The 19,134-nt window shown below is 33.0% G+C and overlaps 3 protein-coding genes across 3 annotated transcripts; 1 reads left to right on the top strand and 2 right to left on the bottom strand.

Moving 5' to 3' along the window:
* Positions 1-797: 797 nt before the first annotated feature.
* Positions 798-1,756, bottom strand: LOC122315809 (ethylene-responsive transcription factor ERF106-like). Its single transcript, XM_043131986.1, has one exon. The coding sequence runs from the start codon at positions 1,676-1,678 to the stop codon at positions 944-946; it is 735 nt and encodes a 244-aa protein (XP_042987920.1). The 5' UTR covers positions 1,679-1,756; the 3' UTR covers positions 798-943.
* Positions 1,757-7,902: 6,146 nt separating this feature from the next.
* Positions 7,903-9,229, bottom strand: LOC122314982 (ethylene-responsive transcription factor 5-like). Its single transcript, XM_043130647.1, has one exon. It carries the CDS (start codon positions 8,951-8,953, stop codon positions 8,048-8,050), a length of 906 nt encoding a protein of 301 aa, XP_042986581.1. The 5' UTR covers positions 8,954-9,229; the 3' UTR covers positions 7,903-8,047.
* A 7,042-nt stretch (positions 9,230-16,271) lies between these two features.
* Positions 16,272-17,316, top strand: LOC122317527 (ethylene-responsive transcription factor 2-like). The gene has a single exon (XM_043134656.1). The coding sequence runs from the start codon at positions 16,375-16,377 to the stop codon at positions 17,182-17,184; it is 810 nt and encodes a 269-aa protein (XP_042990590.1). The 5' UTR covers positions 16,272-16,374; the 3' UTR covers positions 17,185-17,316.
* Positions 17,317-19,134: the final 1,818 nt, after the last annotated feature.

The raw sequence follows: 19,134 nt of genomic DNA, 5'->3' as shown, positions 1-19,134 counted from the left end.
ATTAGTTTATTAGGTTTTTGATAAAATATAAATATTACAAATTAACTTTTACTATTTAAATAATGTGGATGACATGTCATACGAATTTAAAAATATAATTACTCAATCATTTGTTATCATTTAACCAGTACACAGGATGAAGTCTTGAACAAAAATGACCTGTTAGAACAAAATCTCGACCAATCGAACCCAAATTAGCCGTGTCTTTTACAGATCCAATCAATAATAAAGATCAGACAAAAGAACTTGAGAAAGACACCATTGTTTATATGATTTTTAAGCAATTAACTTTAGGTAGCACGTGGGGACAAAGGATCGACAAAATTGACATTATCATTCCTTTGTTCATGAAAATTGAAACCCAATGCATGATCATGAGATTAGATGGTAACCTCACGACCAGAGTTCATTATTTTATTATAATCTAATTTAATTGTAGTGGTAATATCTAGAAGTTTTTAAATTAATAATTAATTAAAAAATAAGAATCTAAAGGTTGTTAAGAACTAGTGGTAAGTGAATGGAACCTTACTCTATTTAATAAGTAAAAAAGGTCTGAAATACTTTAAGAAATATTACAGATACTTTTCAAAATATATACTTGCTACAAAGTCTAATGTAACGCATTGGGCCATTTTTTCTTCAAGATTTTTATTTTAAAGCCAGCGTCCGTCGGATGAAGATTTATATTTGCTCTACATCAAATAAATGATTTAATTATAAAGTGATTTCATAAAAATAAATTTATAAATTAATATAATTTAATTAAATATATTATATTATAAAATAAACCAACGAAACGAAACAAACCAAACGGTCTCAATATTTATAGATTTATTTTCGTTCGATCTCCACTATTCTCCTAAAGATAATTAACGAACAGCCTCTAACATTTTAACAACTGGCCAAACTTGGTTTTCTAGGCTGCGGCGACAGTGGAGCTTCAACAAGCACAGGACTCTCCTCCTCCCTCCTCCTGCACCTGGTCCCAAACCATCCAACTCTCCACTGCCACCTCATCAGATTCCGGTACCTCCAGTACCGATATATTCTCTCTCCTCTTTTTCCGGACGGAAAAGTTGTTTGGAGCCGACTCTCCGGCCTCCAAAGGAAAATTCAAAATGGCTTTACGGCCTCTTATCTTGAAGGCAGCGCAATCATATGCCTTGGCAGCATCAATATCAGTGTCAAAGGTACCCAGCCAAACCCGCCTCCCGCTCCGGGACGGGTCCCGGATCTCCGCCGCGAACTTACCCCACGGTCTACGTCGAACTCCCCTGTAGTGCCTCCTCTGATGATGATCACCACAATCCGACACCTCCTTGCTGGACCTTTCCGCTGGTTCGGGTGATTTGGACTGTCCGACTTCCTTCGGCAAGTGTTTTGGAGTACTCGAAGCGTGTGGTTTTCGAGTTGAGCCAAAAATGAAAGTACTGGTTGTTCTTTCGAGATAACAGGCTTCTAGTTCTGGATTATGGTAGAAGCTCGGGTCCGAAGTGGGAGAGTGGGATTCAGATTCGGATATGGGGCTTTCAGCTTCATGTTTGATGGGTTGAGGACAGTAGACTTTAGGGGCACTGAAACTGAGACTGTTAATGAAGGAATTCGTGGAGGTAAAGTCTCCAAGAAGGTGTTGTCGGATAAGGTCAAGGACGGAGGATTCATGCGGTGTTGCCATTAAAGAGAACAAAACGCAAAACAGTTTGAGCTGAAAGAAGAGCAATGAAAGATATGGAAAACAGAGTAGGGGGTTAATATAGGAGTGCGAGTAATTTCCGTTTTGGCGCGTGAGCTTCCGCTAGATGGTAGATACAACTAAGTAGTCGACACTCGACAGTAACGTCAACCTCACGCGAATTTAACTTAAATTGCATTTTTTTTTTTTTTAAATGAGAAAGATACAGATCTTTTGATCTTTTAAGTTTTTTATTCCAAATCTATCGTTTAGAGAGAAATATATATAAATAGAAAGAGTACGAATATGTTTCATAGAATTTTCTGTCTTTTGCGCATCTTCTAGAGTTTTGATAAGAAATATTTTTAATATAAGATCACACACTATATAGTATCACACCTTTTTTTTTTTAATTTTTTTTCTTTTACTAAATATTTAGAATATGGATAATAAGTAAAAAAATTCAATTAGTTTAGAAAAAATAAATCTAAAAATATTTTTAAAAAACTTTAAAAAAAATGATGTGAAATGATGATGACTAGCAAAGCTTTTTAGATAAATTAGATTTTTGAAATTTTAAATTTAAGATTTGAGTGTAACTTTCCTATCAATTGACTGATTGTCGAAGAAATGATGAAAATGATAATGATGACAGAGTGATTGGTAGTTGGAACATCAAATTTCTTCCCGCTACAGAATATCCGCTTTGAACTATAACTACTGTCATAAGGGTGAGCTCATCACCACAGTACCTTCAAAGTATTTAGTTAGTCTAAAACTTATCTCATTATCTAAAAATTAGGCTTTACTACTATAAGTGATTTTAACTTATGTTCTAATTTAAATTTCTGACCTCAAAGTTATGAAACATCAACTTGTACCAACTAATTTATCATGTGGTATCAAATATCTTGATTTAGTAATTATGAAAATCAAGTCGGTTGATTTTATAATTATGTAATCAAATTAAAATAATAATTAAATAAAATTATTAATTTGATATAACATGCATGGTTCCTTCTTATGTCTCCATAATTACTAACGTTCTTCCGCTGATAAATTCCCACAAGTCAATACACAAAAAGTAAAACATCTCAATCTCATCACTTGCATTTGTGTTTTCTAACTCAAAACCGTTATTTTAATTCGATCTTCATGGCGGCTTTCTTCTTGATATTTAACGCATCAAGATCGTGTAGTAAGCAGAGAGGACAATATTTTAGTTGGTTGGCGCAATGCCATACGATATTATCCGGCCAGTTCAAAGTGGGACTCACCTGACCCGAGTAATTTAAAGTCTGCCGACGTCTCCAAAGTAAATGGGTAGGATCTGATAAATTATCAGACGCCTTTGCCCACCAATTGAATCTATAATCTTATCCTTTCACAATAAAGGGGAAAATGGAGCACTGTTTCGATTCTGAGATGAAAGAAAAGATGAATCCCATAACATTGGAACAAATTATAATGACAGGGCTGTTCCAATGCAAGTTGATATTTGGCATGTAGCTAAGCTAAGCTAGGTAGGAGCCAGAAGTAGTAGAGGTTCATGTATACGTACAAAGGCCAGCGCATGCATGCATCCTACATCTACATGGACAGCCAATTTGTTTTGGGACATTAATATATCTGCAACTTGTGCCTGTTGGGTGGACCCAGCAAATGTCACTAATTCATAAAACATAAATGAAAGAGAGAAGACGCCAAGCTGCTAGCCAGCTACCTATAGGCTATATTCATCAACTTGTGCATCGATCCCCCACATGCAATATCATCAACTTGTGCATCCATGCATGACTCCTAACCAAATAGATAGAATGAGATAATACCGATGACGAGGAGAAAAAGAGCTCTAAAAAAAAAAAAAAAAAAAAAAATTATAAGATCGAGGACGTGCTGGAAGAAAGCATGCGATTGAGAAGGAAAGGATAATAAATTAATAATGCTTTCCCTTTCTGATGATACTACTCAATGCAATTTGCTGTATAGTTTTGTCTTCCTTTTGTATATAAATAATGCTTATACAATTATAACATGTGTAAATATCTTATAATTATTTTAAAAAAGAGTAAAATTTATTATTAAAAAATTAATCTTTTTCATATAGATCTCATATTTATTTTTTTAAAATAATTTTTTAAAAAAAATAATTATGTAACGTTTATATAATCACAACTAGAATACCACTTTTTTATATATATAGTTGTGAAACTGTTGCTACTACCTCAGCATATGCAGCTGTAGTGCTAAGGGCACTAGCAATGGTTTATTCATCTTCATTTTCAAAATCACATCTTTTGAAGATTTATTTTACATATGAAGAAAAATTCCTATATTGGATTATGTATTTTTTGACCAAATAAAAAAATATTATTATTATCTTTTTTCCTAAAATCTGGATAGTCCAATAAATTCAAGTCAAATTCAATATCTAAGTCCAATAAATTCAATCTACCATATATATATTCAACAACATAGAAAAATCCACACATACTCTATGTGTAGTCTAATTTCATACAAATTCATAACTTGGACAATTCTACTCCATACAAATTCAGTGTTTACAAAATATATGCCATACAAATTCCACATCCATTTGAAGCAACATAGAAAAATCCACAGCAGCTTTATGTGATTTATGTGTTCATACAAATTCACAACTTGGACAATTCTATTCCATACAAATTTAGTGTTTGCAAAATATATGCCATACAAATTCAACTTCCAATCAAAAGAACCTTCATACAAATTTAAATAAATCCCATGTATCAAAATCAACTTAATAGAAAATCCACAAAGTTGATTTTAATACAACTTGGTAGCTCCACAGCAACTCCACGATAGCACCATTCAACTCCACAGCAATAACTACCAGTACATAAATCTCATTCAGCTCCACAACAACCAGTAGTACAAAAAAATAATCGAATATGGTGCAACCAGCAGTACATAAATCTCAAAATAATGTCACCACAGTATTTACAATTTCAAAATACCCAAAATAAGTAACCATAGTCAAAACTATATATGAGATATTGCCCTATTCCTTTGTTCCTCAATGATCTCCATTTGAAGATTATGGAAATACTCTTGCTGCACATCATTCAACGAATCAATTTCTTTGGACGTAACTTCAATATTAATCTTTCTCTTTTTAAGAGTTACTAAGTCAGATCTATCTTCTTCAATTTTAATTTCTAATTCAAGTTTTCTCTTATTAAGAAGTAGTAACTCAGATATTTCATTCTCATATTTCAATTGTGATTCTTTTCTCTCCATTATACAAGTCCTCCTATCATTTGTCATTTGGCTTAAGGCTTCCTTAATTAGTAGATTTTATCTTTCGTTACATTTTCTTTCTTTCTCTCTTACTTTTTCAACTTTCTTGCCAGGAGGTCTCTCATAATCGACAGGAACATTCTCTATGTCTTCCCCTAAAGGTATTGAGTTTGGAATAATACCTGAACTTGACCCATTTTTCTTTTTTATGAGGTTCACGTGTGCTTGCCATTTCAGTTGGTGCCTCAATAGATTCCAACAATGATCCATGGTAAAGTTATGTTTGAGGTTCTCTCAGTACAAGATTTTTGCCTTATCAATCTACAAAATAGTTTCCACAATTCGTACTAATGTCATTGTCAATACTTAATAATTAGAACCACAAACCAGCAGTAAAAAGCTATATACCTTGTCCTGCTCAGTTGCACCACTTGGACGTATTCCTTCAACTTGGGCTAAGTTATCACAGAATTTATTGACGCATTTTTGAATGATTGACCATCGATTGGTCAAAGAGACTATAGACTGTTCTTGACAATTAGGTTTTTTATATGTAGAGTAGTACTCATAAATTCTACTCCACATTTGTGTAGATGATTGGTCAGTACCCCGTATGGGATCCATACTAATGTTAAGCCAAGTTGATACGAGGATAGTATCTTCCTCTACGATAAATGACACATTCCGCTGGGCTTTTTGTTTCCCTTTTTTTCGTTGGGGTTGTGTCGCTTGGACATTAATACTTGCATTGCCCATAAGGGTTGTTAATATCAGCTTCACCACTTTCCAACAATGTGGTGAAGAAGGGATCATCATCAATTAAACAGTTTGTCCTTCAACAAAATATTGAAGAATAAAGTGTTACTCAAACAGCACATGGGAAACAATATATGCAGTGCACATGAGAGATTATATGCAAACTGCATGCTGAATATCTAACCAGATTACATAAACATATTATACATACATAAACAATCCATGCTAAAGGCATACATAAACAATTTTTATGCAAATTGTTGATTGTTTTTATAAGCATGCCAATATCAAGAAGGTACGAGTCACTAATGAAGTTTGCATCTAGTCTAAATAATTCTGTTTGTTACTAATGAGTTACTAATAATTATGTTGGTTACTTCAATATAAAATCATTGGAAATAAATTTCGATTCTTACTGGAGTGGAAATTTAATATTATATTCCACTTCAACGTCAAGAAATTTCTATGTTTTGCACCCTATAAACTAGAAACATGGAGGTGCATGATTTTTTCATAACGGGCGTGTTAAGTTTCTAAGACCATGCTGGTCAAATGATCCCATGGGCCAATTCTCATAATATTGGCCTAGTCTAGTTTTTGAAAATAATCGTCAATTTATTGATGATTCAAAATCATCCATACCATATACACAAAGTCTAGTAACAAGACAGAACATAAGAAAACTTGTTTTAATTTAATAACAAAGTGCGTAAAACCTCCCTCTCACAAAACATACCTTCGAGTAGGCTGCACCCCATGCTCTTTCATCATTATATTGATCGCAAACATAAAATTGATGACAAATATGTTGATTTTGTTTGTTCTACATCCTCCAATGTACATTTTAGGATTAATTTCTTGCTAATATTCCCAAAAATTTCAGAAAAAACCCAAATCTGAGAAAAATCCCCCAACTCACATCTAGAGGCATGTACAATATCATTGATCATTTTCAAAACCGAGAGAAGAGATTACCCAAATCCTCCAAGTGTATGCCAATATTCCATATAAGACTCAAATCAAGGTCCATGTCAAATTCATTAACCTATTTCATGCAATCTAGTCTAAAGGCATGTAAATTCACCATTGATCATAACAAACAATTCGAAAACAGAGGCTACGGCATGCATAAAATCTGAGAAAATTATTCAAAAAAAAAAAAACCTAAATCGTTCTAGGGTAGCACTATTCAGGGGAAATAAGACCCAAATTTCTACCACCAAATAATAGGAATGGAAGACGAAATCACCTACAAGCTAGGGCTTTCGGGTTGTGTTGTTGATGGATCTGTGTTGTTGATGAATCCAAAGCAGAGAGAGCTGTGAAGAGTAGTTCCAGTCGTGAAGAGTAGAAATCCAGCTGGGAGCAATGAGAGAGAAACGATGTGGGGGCCGTGCCGTGAGCAACGAGAGCTGTTCGGGATGTGAAGAAGGAGACGACGGTGAAGAGAGAATTGAAAAGAAATGAGAGAAAGAAAAACCAAAGTGGAAGGAAAGAGCCGTTCGGGTCCTCAGGATGTGCCGTTCCGATGAGAGAAAAAAAAATAATAAAAATAATGTTTGAAGAAGGAAAATGACATCTTCAAAGATAAATAAAGACTGTTCATAGTTATTCAAAATTATAGATATATATATATATAAGTCAATGTAAATGATTTTAAGGGAAGTTTATTCAAATTTGAGAATAAAAATGAAGATAAATAAGTCATTGCTAGTGCTCTAAACTCTTTTCTCTCCATCATATCTTCTGTTTTGTAGATTTTGTATCATCTTCTTCTTCTTCTTCTTCTTTTCTTTTTTATTTTTAGACATTCACAAGAACGTCCTTTAAGAATTAGAAATTCATGTTGATCTACAACAATATTATTATCAATAAATTCTTAAATGAGAAATTGAGTAGATAATTGATAATTATGAAGTCTCATTATTTTAGACAACAAAATAAACTCACAAAACAATTATTTATTTATAATACCATTTCTTTATATGAATGAACAAACAAACTCAACATTACATATTAGAAACAATTAAAAAAATTAAAGGAATTCGACCCACATTTTTTAAAATTCTTATACAGAGATGATATTATTTTTCATCTTAAATCTTGTTATCTTGATCAATCATATTTAATACGTTATATATTTTAAATGATTGAGATATAAAATCCTTTAAAATATATATCGCTAAAAAATATAACTAAAGATAGAAAGATCTAAAATTAAGATTAATTACATCTCCAATTTTTTTTTTTTTTCTTTTTTGTTTTGGGAAAGGAATTACATCTCTCGTCTATCTATACGTTATGCGTATATACACATATGCGCGCTATCATATGCTATCATATAACCATTAGCCGAGAGTATCCCAACGAAGGATGCGGAGATAACGGCGATAACGGAGGCACGCTGAAAATCCCCTTAACCTCATAATCCCATACCCCTGTCCAACTTGACGGCGTTAATGGAAGGACCGCCGTCGAAACACTTTCCGCCGTTACTTCCCGAGCACGTTCCGCCGGCTCTTCTTTCACCTCCTTTCTCTCTACTACTCTGTTCGTCTCTTCCTCAATCTCACTCTCTCTCGCTCTCTTCCTTCCGACACTCACTTCAGAAGTATTATTCTCCGGAGTATTGGCAGTGACCTCTAGTGGAAAATTCAGTATAGCTTTGCTTCCACGCAGATTGAATGCAGCTCGATCGTAAGCTTTTGCTGCTTCTATGGCCGTATTGAACGTTCCGAGCCACACCCGGGAGCCTTTCCTGTTGGGGTCGCGTATCTCGGCCGCGAATTTCCCCCACGGCCGCCTCCGGACTCCCCTGTAGTGCTTACTTTCACTATGATTCGAAACGTTCGGGTTACTTCCAGTTTCCAGCATGGGCTGAGAATTTAGGCGGAAAGTTGGAGGAGGTATTGCGACATTTATGGAGGGTCTGCGGTGGCTTAAGTTTGAAGTTTTAGGGGGATTTGAGTGGAAGGGTTTATGCTCTGTTTCGACGTCAGAGTTGGTTTGGTCGAAAGAACTGGAAGGATAGGTGACTGGTTCTTCCTTGGGCAGCAAATAAGCAGAGACCTCAATACCGTTGGAGCCTCCATTTTTGAGTTCCGAAGTTTGGATGGGCTGATTTTGGGGTATGTTGGAGTTACAAACATCGAGATTGGAGACAACGCTCTCCATGGAGGTAAAGTCACAAAGAAGATGTTGTCTGATGAGTTCCAAGGTTGATGATTCCTCAAAAGACGCCATTTCAGGGTACTGCAGTGCTAGTTGAGGGTGTTTGTGTGAGATTCTGTGAGAGATGGGAGGAGAGCTAGAGAGAGTGAGATGGAGTAAACTCAAACCTGGGAAGAATAATTGAGAAGAAAGAAGAAAGTTGGGTACTTTCGAGTGGAAAAAAAATTGAGGGAGGAGGAGGTATATAAGGGGGAGGAATTTTGATTGTTGGTTGAAATACAGGGGCGGCCTGGTTTCACATTAGGTTCGAGGATAGAGGAAAGAAGCATCGTCTTGGGATGAACAAAAGCATATATAGTGGCATGGAATGATGGAAGCTTTGCGAACCCTTTTTGATTGGTTTGTCCGTATGTCTTTATTTAGAATCCACGCCAAGTAACCAACAAACCTTTTTTCCATTTTCCAGTTTCCAGGGTACTTCCAGCGAAAGCCGTATTGAAAGAGGATTTTGATTGCATGCTCCAAAATTATTTCTTAAATTAATTAAAATTGCCATTGCCATTAACGCCCCAAGTATTTGAAACTTTGTTGCTTATAAAAACAAGATTGATGGCCTACGTGCATCACAGCATCAGCATCTGATAGAGATGATGATGACGATTGTGGCGGTCCAATATATTCCACGGTGTAAGTTATTTTTCACAATTATTTTTATCTCCTCTCATATATTTTTTTAAAATTTTTACACAAAACAAAACTAGCCAATACATGTAGATGAACAAGCGAGGATCAATTAATGCAAGCAGACTTTGGCACGCCATAAATATCAGTGCTTATCCTTTAAAAATCAATGTTTAATTCTCGAATCCTGAACTCTTGAAGAATTTTAATCCTTTAAATTTTATAAAAAAAAACACTTGATGACAACATATATTGCCATGTCGTCGTGCCTTTCTAAGTTTGAAATCTTCCGCCCTTCATCGCTTCCATTTCTAACGAGTAATTTATCCACGTGTAGAGCTGAATGTAATTTTTCATTGCCATAATATATATATATATGTCATTAGTATTTATACGATTTTGTAAACATCTCTTTTTATCAATAAAACCTCCAAATTTCTCTTTTTGTATAAGATATTTCTCCATCATAAATAAAAAAAGAAGTCAATAAAATTAGCCGAATACCGTCCTCTTTTAAAAATATATATAATTTTATAAATATGTGACTTGTAGAATGTTGATGAATGAAGTCTTACATTAACTTTAAAGAAAAACATGTTATTGTCGATAATCTTGAATAATAAATCCTAACATCACAAAGTTAGGTTTTCTTGCAGGTATTTTTTTAATTCCTCTCGGAAGAATAGTAGTAAATGGTAGTGTTTCGGAAATATTATTGAATTTTATTTTCAACGTTCGCATCCATCAGCATGCAGTACTACTGAAATATATATATATATATATATATACAAACAACGTGCTCTCTACAGGGTACACATGCACATTCGAAATTAGCAAGTAACGGGAAAAAAGATCGAGGATTATGTCTTTGACTTTTCATAAGGCATTCAAGAACCATGTGATGTTGAATTTTGACTTGGGCGCTTCTGAAGCGAAACTTTTGAAAGGACTCTATCTAAAAGGTAGCAGGCGAAGTTGCGTAGGATACAACTAGTACGCAACTGGCTACAGCCAGATCATCATCCACTTGCCTGCCCAATAATAATTTCAAAAAATAAGAAATAAAAAAGCATCCACTTGCAAATTTTAATAAAAATAAAAAGAAAAAATAAAAATGCAACTACCTCGTGCTTTTGCTGCTTCGGCTAACAGTGTCATCGAGTAAATGCATTCCCCACCCTGGCCCATGCAACGAACGAACGAACGAACGAACGGGACCGCCTTTTGCTATTATTTTTATTTTCTTTATCTTTAATTGTCTTTATTTTACTTTGGACCGCCGCCCATTTTATATATAGTTCATTAAACCATACAGAAAACAATCTTTTACAATACTGTGAGCATTTGGAAGGAATTAACACCAAGAATTAGAAAACTAAAGAACCAAAAGCAATTTTATTTTTTATTGTTTACCTCATTCTCATTATTTTCATTGTTTTTGAATTTTGGTATCCTTTTGGATTGTAGAGATACGATAATCATGAAGGGGTACTTTTTTCTTGTGTTAAAAAAAACGTCGTGATTGAATGTAGATGATAGATGTTTTGGCTTCTCGATCTATGTGAAACTATCAATGATTGTTCAAAACCAACAGAAGCTGTGGCATTGAGGAGAGCTAGCCTTGATATTTTGCATTGAGTAGTCAATGACACAAGTGTGCTTGGAGGGAAATACTGTAGTATAGCTTGAGAATATGCAGTTAAAGTCAAGAGTGCCAAGTGGGGAAGAAGAATTAAATTTCTGTTATTATCATTGATTATGTTATGTTGATATCAAAGTATAAATATAGTTGAATATTTTGTAAATATTCATTCAATTCAATTCAATTCAGTCGTATATACAGATATATTTTCTTTCCTCTATTTCTTTCCATCTCTGTCTTCATCAAGTTCCCAATTGGGTTTACATTAATTTCTTGACATGGTATTAGATTATTATCAAAACAATCACAAGTAAGGAAGAGATATGCACTGAATATGGTGTGTTGATAGAAGATGCCAGGAACATGATGCTGCTTGATAGGAAACAATGGATGGGGAAACTTCGCCAAGAGGCAAACTCAGTGGCTCACACACTTGTAAAGTTAACTTTAAACATAAAGAGAAGAGAGGATATGGATTGTGGAATGTCCTAATCAAGTTTTTTTTATTTAGTTTTGAGGGTAAAGAATTATAATGAATATTCTGAAGCTTTGATGGAATAAAATTACAAGTAAAGTTTGACTTTTAAAGACAAAAAGATGCAGTAAGATCTTTTTTTTAGATATTTTTTTGTTGCTTGAGAGATTTCGTGATATTTATTTATGATGGATACAAATATCAGTGAATATTTTATTGGTAACATTTGAATGTTAAAATAATTTAATTGATAGTCAATGTCTACAAAGTAAGAGTAATGTTACTTATAGTCTTTAAATAGAAATTGTGATATAAGTATAGGTAATTTTACTTTTAAAATTTTTTAAAATTATTAAAATATTCATCTTAAAATAATATTTTTTTTAATAAAAAACCTGCACATGCCGTCTTTAAGTGAAAATTATAAATAAAATTTCTTACAAAATAATTTTAAAAAATTTTAAAAATAAAATTATTTATACCTATATTGTAATTCCCATTTAAAAACTTTACGTAGCATTTCTCCTGTAGGAAATTGGCATCAATAATCTTCCACACGTTCTCGTTTTCAAATAAGTCGTTATGATGATGGAGTAGATGCAGTAAGATATTTTTTTTGTTGCTCGCGAGTTTCTTGATATTTTTATTTTTAAAGTTTGAATATTCAAATAGTTTAATTAATAACTAGTCAGTGTTTATACAGTGATTTCTATAGGAATTAATTGTCATAAAGATATGTTAATTATATGAAAGGGAAGTGAAAACAACATTTTGAAAATCACAATTAATGAAATAAGTTTGGAATGGCTCTCGTTTCTTTGATTTTTTTTCTCAGTCCTTTACTTATTCTAGCTAGTCATCAATTGATGTTGACGTAATCTTTCTAATATAGTATCAATGATTTACAGAAAAGATTAAAATAAACAAAAAAAATCAAAATATAATATTATAAAGATTACATTATTTCAAAGTCAAATAATAAATATTATTTTAAGAATAAGGATAGATACACTATCTTTTACTAATTTTTTAATACGTGGTTAAGTGTCGAGACCGGAAGAGTAATCATGACCCATGCCGATCGAGATTCGAGGCTTCCCGCACGGCAAAGCACCTTCCCAAGTTGGTGAAAAAGATAATAAATTATTTTCCCCACGTGCTTATAAGTAGCTTACATTAATACTGCAGTCTCCCAATAATTTATCAACGTTTATGCCTTTAGAAAATGATTTTTCACAATAATCTATTAAATGAGGGATATTTTTGTAAAATATTTTATAAAAATAATATTATTTTATAAAAATATCATCATCTTATAATATCATTATGAAATATTCTGTGAAAATATTTTATGTGTATCATTACTCTTTTCAATTTATTTTCAGTATATTTTATCTAGGTTTATTATATAATATTATATACACTCATAAAATACACAAGCATCATGTAGTTAGTTTAAAAAATAGTAAAATTCATTATTTATATATTAATTTTTTTATGTAAATTAATTTTTTTATTTTTATCAAAATAATTATACAATAATTACATATTCAAAATTATAAATATCATTTTTATTTTTAAAATTCTTTACTCATTCAAATCAGCAATTTAAAAAAATTATAATAATAATAATAGTTTCAACGTTCAATCTTTTGGAATCGAAAGTTTGACCGAAAGAGTCCTCTTTTTATTTCTGTATGCGGCCACAGCATAGGCTTCCCCAGTAACGTTTGAGTCAGCTACCGGCAACCGCTTAAGCATGGTGGGAAGCAGCGACAAACATTGTGGAACCCCTATCAGAAGAACGGAGGAGTCGTGCTACCAGCCCGACAAATTCTCCTCAGAACGACAAATATTTTTTTCAAATATTTCTGAAAACAGATTTTTTTTTTCCGTCGTCATCTCCAATCTCAATTAATTATATTTTAAATAGAAGATAATTATATAAAATTATAATTGTTTTTAATTAATAATTATATCAATTGAGTGATAAATAATTTGTAAAATGATTGCAAGAATATTTATCCAATAATTATTTTGATGCCTCCCTACTTTAGTCCTTGCCAACTCTGCAGGTGGCCGGGCGGGTTGGGCCAAATTTATGCATATATAATTTCGTTTTGATAACGAATTAAACCAATGGAAAATGATGTTGTTTTGGAGATTTAAGTTATTCTAAAGGAAAAATTTAGTTACAAGTATAATTACGTATTAATATGTATATTAATTTATTGTGATTGGTCAAAAATTAAATTTTATTTAAAACAGTACTAATTTAAATTTTAAATATGAATGAATCAATATGGTACATAAATTAGTACCTGACTTTACTTGTACTTAACAAAACTCTAATCCAAAACCCCCCTCCCGACCATCTTTCTCACTTTGCAAATCTCTCTTCTCCCTCCCTCGATCTCTTTCCTCTATGGATTGTGCTACTGATCATCTCCCACCATTGCCATCCTCTGGTATGACGATTCCTCTGTTCCTCCTCCTCTCTAAGTATGTGATTGTGAGTTTATTTTTTTACTAGTTTAGGTATTTATGGATTTTTTTTGTGTGATTTTGTATTTTGTTGTGTTTTATGTGAGTTTGTTCAATTTTTTTTTTAATCATCTAGGGCAATGAGTTGTGGATGGGAGGTGGACAGATGAGGGGTCATCCCCCACCCCTTGGCACATGGACGAGGGGCCTTGCTCCCACATCCTAGAGGTGGGTTGTGGGGGTGCAAACCCCACCCCCCCAAGCATGTGGTGGTGGTGGCAGCCCGGGTGGGTGGGGGTAGCCCTTTAGTACATGAAACATACAAAATTATGTACAAAAGTAAAAGTGGAGCAATTTCAGATGGAGGAGGAATGAATAACCATTAGGAAGAAGATTCCATCATTTCTTTTATGGCTCATTTTGATATCAATAATATTTTAGAATATTTGTAAATAGTTGTTAAATACTTTGTAAAAACTAGTGAAATAGTTTGAGTTAAGAAGTTTTATTAAATTTTGAGAAATAATAGAGAAAAAATTGAATTTAAAAATATCTAAAAACAGTTGTATTATCAAAGAGGCCTTAATTTCAAGACTTTGGAGTATCCATGACATGATAACAATTAGTAAGACAGGAAGGATACAAGAAAAAAGTTCCCTCCTGTCGACATGCTATCCAAATTATATTCTCAACTAAAACATAGCTAATCCCATTAAAAATGCAAGATTTGGTAAACTTGCTTGCTGTTCCTACATTAAATATGCATATATAAGTACATCCATGAAAATACAAATTACTTATTCCAATGATGAAGCATACAAAATTAAAAAAATAAATCATAGACATCTTGAAGTTGTTAGATGGATGAGGCCAGAAGCAACAAACGCAAGTGTTAAACAAAACCTCTCCAAAACCCTACAACTCTGACCCGTGAATGGAAAAAATTATAACTTATTCATGATGGAATATTTGCCCATTATTGAAGATCAATAAAACAGTCCCATGCACAGATTTCACTATTCCAATGCCTCTCTCTCTCTCTCTCTCTAAATGGTGTAGCTAAAACTTTCTATACATATAAGTATCCATACATAGAATTCGAAAATGCCACAACAACAAAGAAAATTTACAAAAATAAACTCGTAAATTAATATTATTTCATGCAATACGTTAAATCTATTTTGTAGTAAAAATAATTTTATAATCTGATGTATTATATCAAATTATATCAATTTATAATTTTTTTTTTTTAATTTGTTGTGACTAAAGCATTTATCCTTACAAATAAGTGTGATCTAATACGTACGTATATAATTGCCTAGGAAAATTCTTCTTATCATTCTCACACTTCACACACCATACTTATTTTAATTTTTTTTCTATAATAAATATGTAGTGTGTAGATGATAAATAGAATAATTCAATTAGTTTAATAAGAATAAAATGAAATAAAAAATATAAAAAATAATATTTTAATATATAAAGTGTGTGGTGTAAATAATGTGTAATATTTCTCAATTGACTATCTAATATGTACAGGTGTATATGAATAAATTAATCTCTTATATATCCAGACAATTCTGACCAATATATATATATATATATATATTGTTGTATAATTCTGCTATTGTATACGATGTGATGGATGGTTTTGCACTCATTCTGTTTAAAGGTTATGAACTGCCTTTTTGACGATGGTGTGGGAATGCTACGTCCCTTGTTTGATTAGGAAAATATAGTCATAACTATAATTATGTATTAATTTATATATTAATATAATATGATTAATTAAAAAATAAATTTTATTAAAAATATTATTAATTTAAATTTTAAATATAAATAAATTAATATTAATATATAAATTAATACATACTGTGTTTGTATATAATAAAATTCTGTTTGAATATACAGCATCGGCTGCGTCCAGACTTTCTAAAAACAATACTTCTTTGCCAAAAGAAATGAAAAAAGATAAAAAAACATTTGTTTACACAAACTTTAATTTTTAGATTTTCTTTTTCTAAAGAAAACACTTATCCCACCTACCGGTGCATGCGTCTCTCTCTCTCTCTCTCTCTTCCAGTATAAATAGCATCATAGCCTTTATTTTCTACCAAATTCGTCTCTCCCTCTCCTATCTCGAGCCTTTCTCCCCAGCTTTTTCGCCTCACAACTTAACCCGCTTTCTTCCGAGCCTTAAACTACACGAAAATGAACGAAGCTGCCTTGGGTGACTTTGGTTTCTCCGATCTCTGTAACCGAAGCTCAGGCCTCGCTGGCTTCTTCCCCTGCTCAACTGAACAGTGGGGTGAATTGCCGTTCCAAGTTAATGACTCCGAGGACATGATTGTCTACAACTCACTGAATGATGCTCTCAGTTTTGGGTGGTCTCCGTTAGATTTTACGGCGACCAACGTGGAATTAGAGTCGAGGGAGGTGTCGGAGCTGGCTCCGATTACGGTAACCGCGCCAATCGATTTGGCTCAAGATTCTGCATCGTCCGGGAACTTGTTGGGAACTTCTTTTATTTATCCGAAAATCGAAAATCAATGCGAAATTTTGTCGGATGAATCAATAAAGTTCTTCCAGAACGCTCACCGGAGAGTGATCAAAGAGAGGCACTACAGAGGAGTGAGGCGAAGGCCGTGGGGGAAGTTTGCCGCGGAAATACGTGACCCGGCTAAGAACGGAGCGAGAGTGTGGCTTGGCACGTACGAGAGGGCAGAGGAAGCTGCGTTGGCTTATGACGTAGCGGCTTACAAGATGCGCGGCTCCAAGGCTTTGCTTAATTTTCCTCACCGGATTGGTTCCGGTGAGCCCGAGCCGGTTAGAATCACAGCCAAGCGAAGAGAATCAGAGCCGGCGTTGGACAGCGGCTCCCCCAAAAAGAGGAAAGGCTTGATCACAACGTCTAACGAAGCCGAAATCAAAATAAAGAGAGAATCAAATGTGTTGGAGCATCAACAGCAAATGGACCTGCTTCGAATTAACGAGCAATTAGAGGAATGGAATCTAATATAATTTTTATTATCTACTTGTATAAAATGCACCTGTGGAAAAATGCAAATGTCACACAGAGTGCCTGCCAGAATTAATGGCCTTCATGTAAATTAGTAAAACACAAAAATGAAGTCACTTTCATTAGTAACTGCATCACTTTTTCTGTGTCTAATTTCCTCTGACGTTTGGTGTTAAATTACTTTAAAACTCCGTTGCAAACTCTGGGTTAGGAGAGCAAAAGTGCCCATAAATGTCGCTGAGAAGACATTACCCAGCAATGCCAATTTTTACGAACCTTAATTAATGAAAGTTTAGTAATAAGATTAAAGAAATGTTTATAAAGAGATCTTATAAAAATAAATTTATAAATTATTAAATAAGATATCACGAGCTGTTTTGATTGTAAGTTTCGTAATTTTGTCAGTAAAATGGAGAAAACAATAGCACTTGCTTTTTCACCTTTCAACGGTTTAATTAACGAGTATGAGAGGAAACTTGGCTTTTCGTTGCACGTAAAGCACATTTTTATTTTCAATAAAAAGCTAGCAGGACATGGAGGAAGAAAGTACCGAAGAGCATCTAGACTTTAGAGTCTAGGGTACCGTACGTCCGTAGTTAATTTGCTGCCCAACATTTGTTAAAAGTACACATGTTTTGAATATATTGCGGATCGAGAATTTTCTCTTCGAGTATGAAAACAAAACAAGTTAACGTTTCCGTCCGTCCGCCCGCGCTTAATTAGAAAGGGAAGTGATCACGACAAAATGCAATTAGATTATTTCAAAATAATAATTTTATATATAATTATAAAGTACGTAAATATCGTATAATATTTTAAAAAATAATAAAATTTATTATTAAAAAATTAATTTTTTAATATAAAATTTATATTTTATACACTTTTTTCAAAACGATTATGAAGTAGTTATATAATTTACGATTGCAAATATCTTTTTTCTATTCCACACTCAACCCAATTAATTAATTAGATTTTGCTTTAAACTGCTATGATTTCTGTGCCGGTTAAATTTCCAAATTTTACGATCATTCCCTTTTCTTTTGAAAATTTCCTTAATATGATTTAGGTTAATTTTAACATTTTAGAAATTTCGTTAGTAAAGTCGCTCGTGTACCTTCTTCAAAAGACGCAAAAAAGACTCTATTTTGACGTCATTCAATTGTCAGGAAAAGAAAAAAAAAACAGAGAATATGTTTTATTTTTATTTTTTCCAACTGACTGTACAATTTATTGTTTATGAAATGGACTTCTACTTTGAAAGACTCTTCATTAAAGACATTTGACTGAGACATTCGGGACAAACTAATATATACATGATCAAAGTAAATTAGATCAAAAGAAATATTGATGATGATATCATACATGTGAAAGGAACAAATCTCAAAACGTCGTACGTTCACACCAAAATCAAACGAACATGAGCTAGCTAGCAGTAATTATCCAAAGTTAATCTAAAGTCGTTGAGCGTAGTGAGGTTGACATTCAGGAAATATCTCAAACTTTTAACTTACTTTATTATTGATCGGTTGTGATTAAGGACTCTAATTTTAAGGGTTTTTAATCAGTGAAAACATATCCTCTACTTCGTTGGAATCCAAACTAACAATTTTGACGTTATATCATGATGATCAGTTGGTTAATTAGAGTACTTGGTGTATATATACATATATATTGTGTTAATTTCTTATATATTGATGCATGACCAAATTAAACTTGACTAACATATATATATATATATAATAATGATAACGTCTTAAGACAGAAATTCTCCTCATCATATTTTTGAATATGAGAACCAAAAGTCCAGTGCTTTAATTAGGCATACAGTGTCCCACTCCTCATGCATGCATGTCTGACTTTTACTTATAAACGTAAATAATTTAATTAACATCTTAGGTGACCCGATGACTCAAATGCAAAAATCTCTGTAATTTAAATCTTATTAATTAGCT

Source organism: Carya illinoinensis, chromosome 7, assembly GCF_018687715.1.
Source record: "Carya illinoinensis cultivar Pawnee chromosome 7, C.illinoinensisPawnee_v1, whole genome shotgun sequence".
In the NCBI taxonomy this organism is placed as follows: Eukaryota; Viridiplantae; Streptophyta; class Magnoliopsida; order Fagales; family Juglandaceae; genus Carya; species Carya illinoinensis.
Note: the sequence above shows the minus strand (reverse complement) of the source record. Positions and strands in the feature narration are given on the sequence as shown.

Bases quoted from the DNA above. Each gene is read 5' to 3' on its own strand.
- LOC122314982 (XM_043130647.1), bottom strand. From the start codon at position 8,953: ATGGCGTCTTTTGAGGAATCATCAACCTTGGAACTCATCAGACAACAT.
- LOC122317527 (XM_043134656.1), top strand. From the start codon at position 16,375: ATGAACGAAGCTGCCTTGGGTGACTTTGGTTTCTCCGATCTCTGTAAC.
- LOC122315809 (XM_043131986.1), bottom strand. From the start codon at position 1,678: ATGGCAACACCGCATGAATCCTCCGTCCTTGACCTTATCCGACAACAC.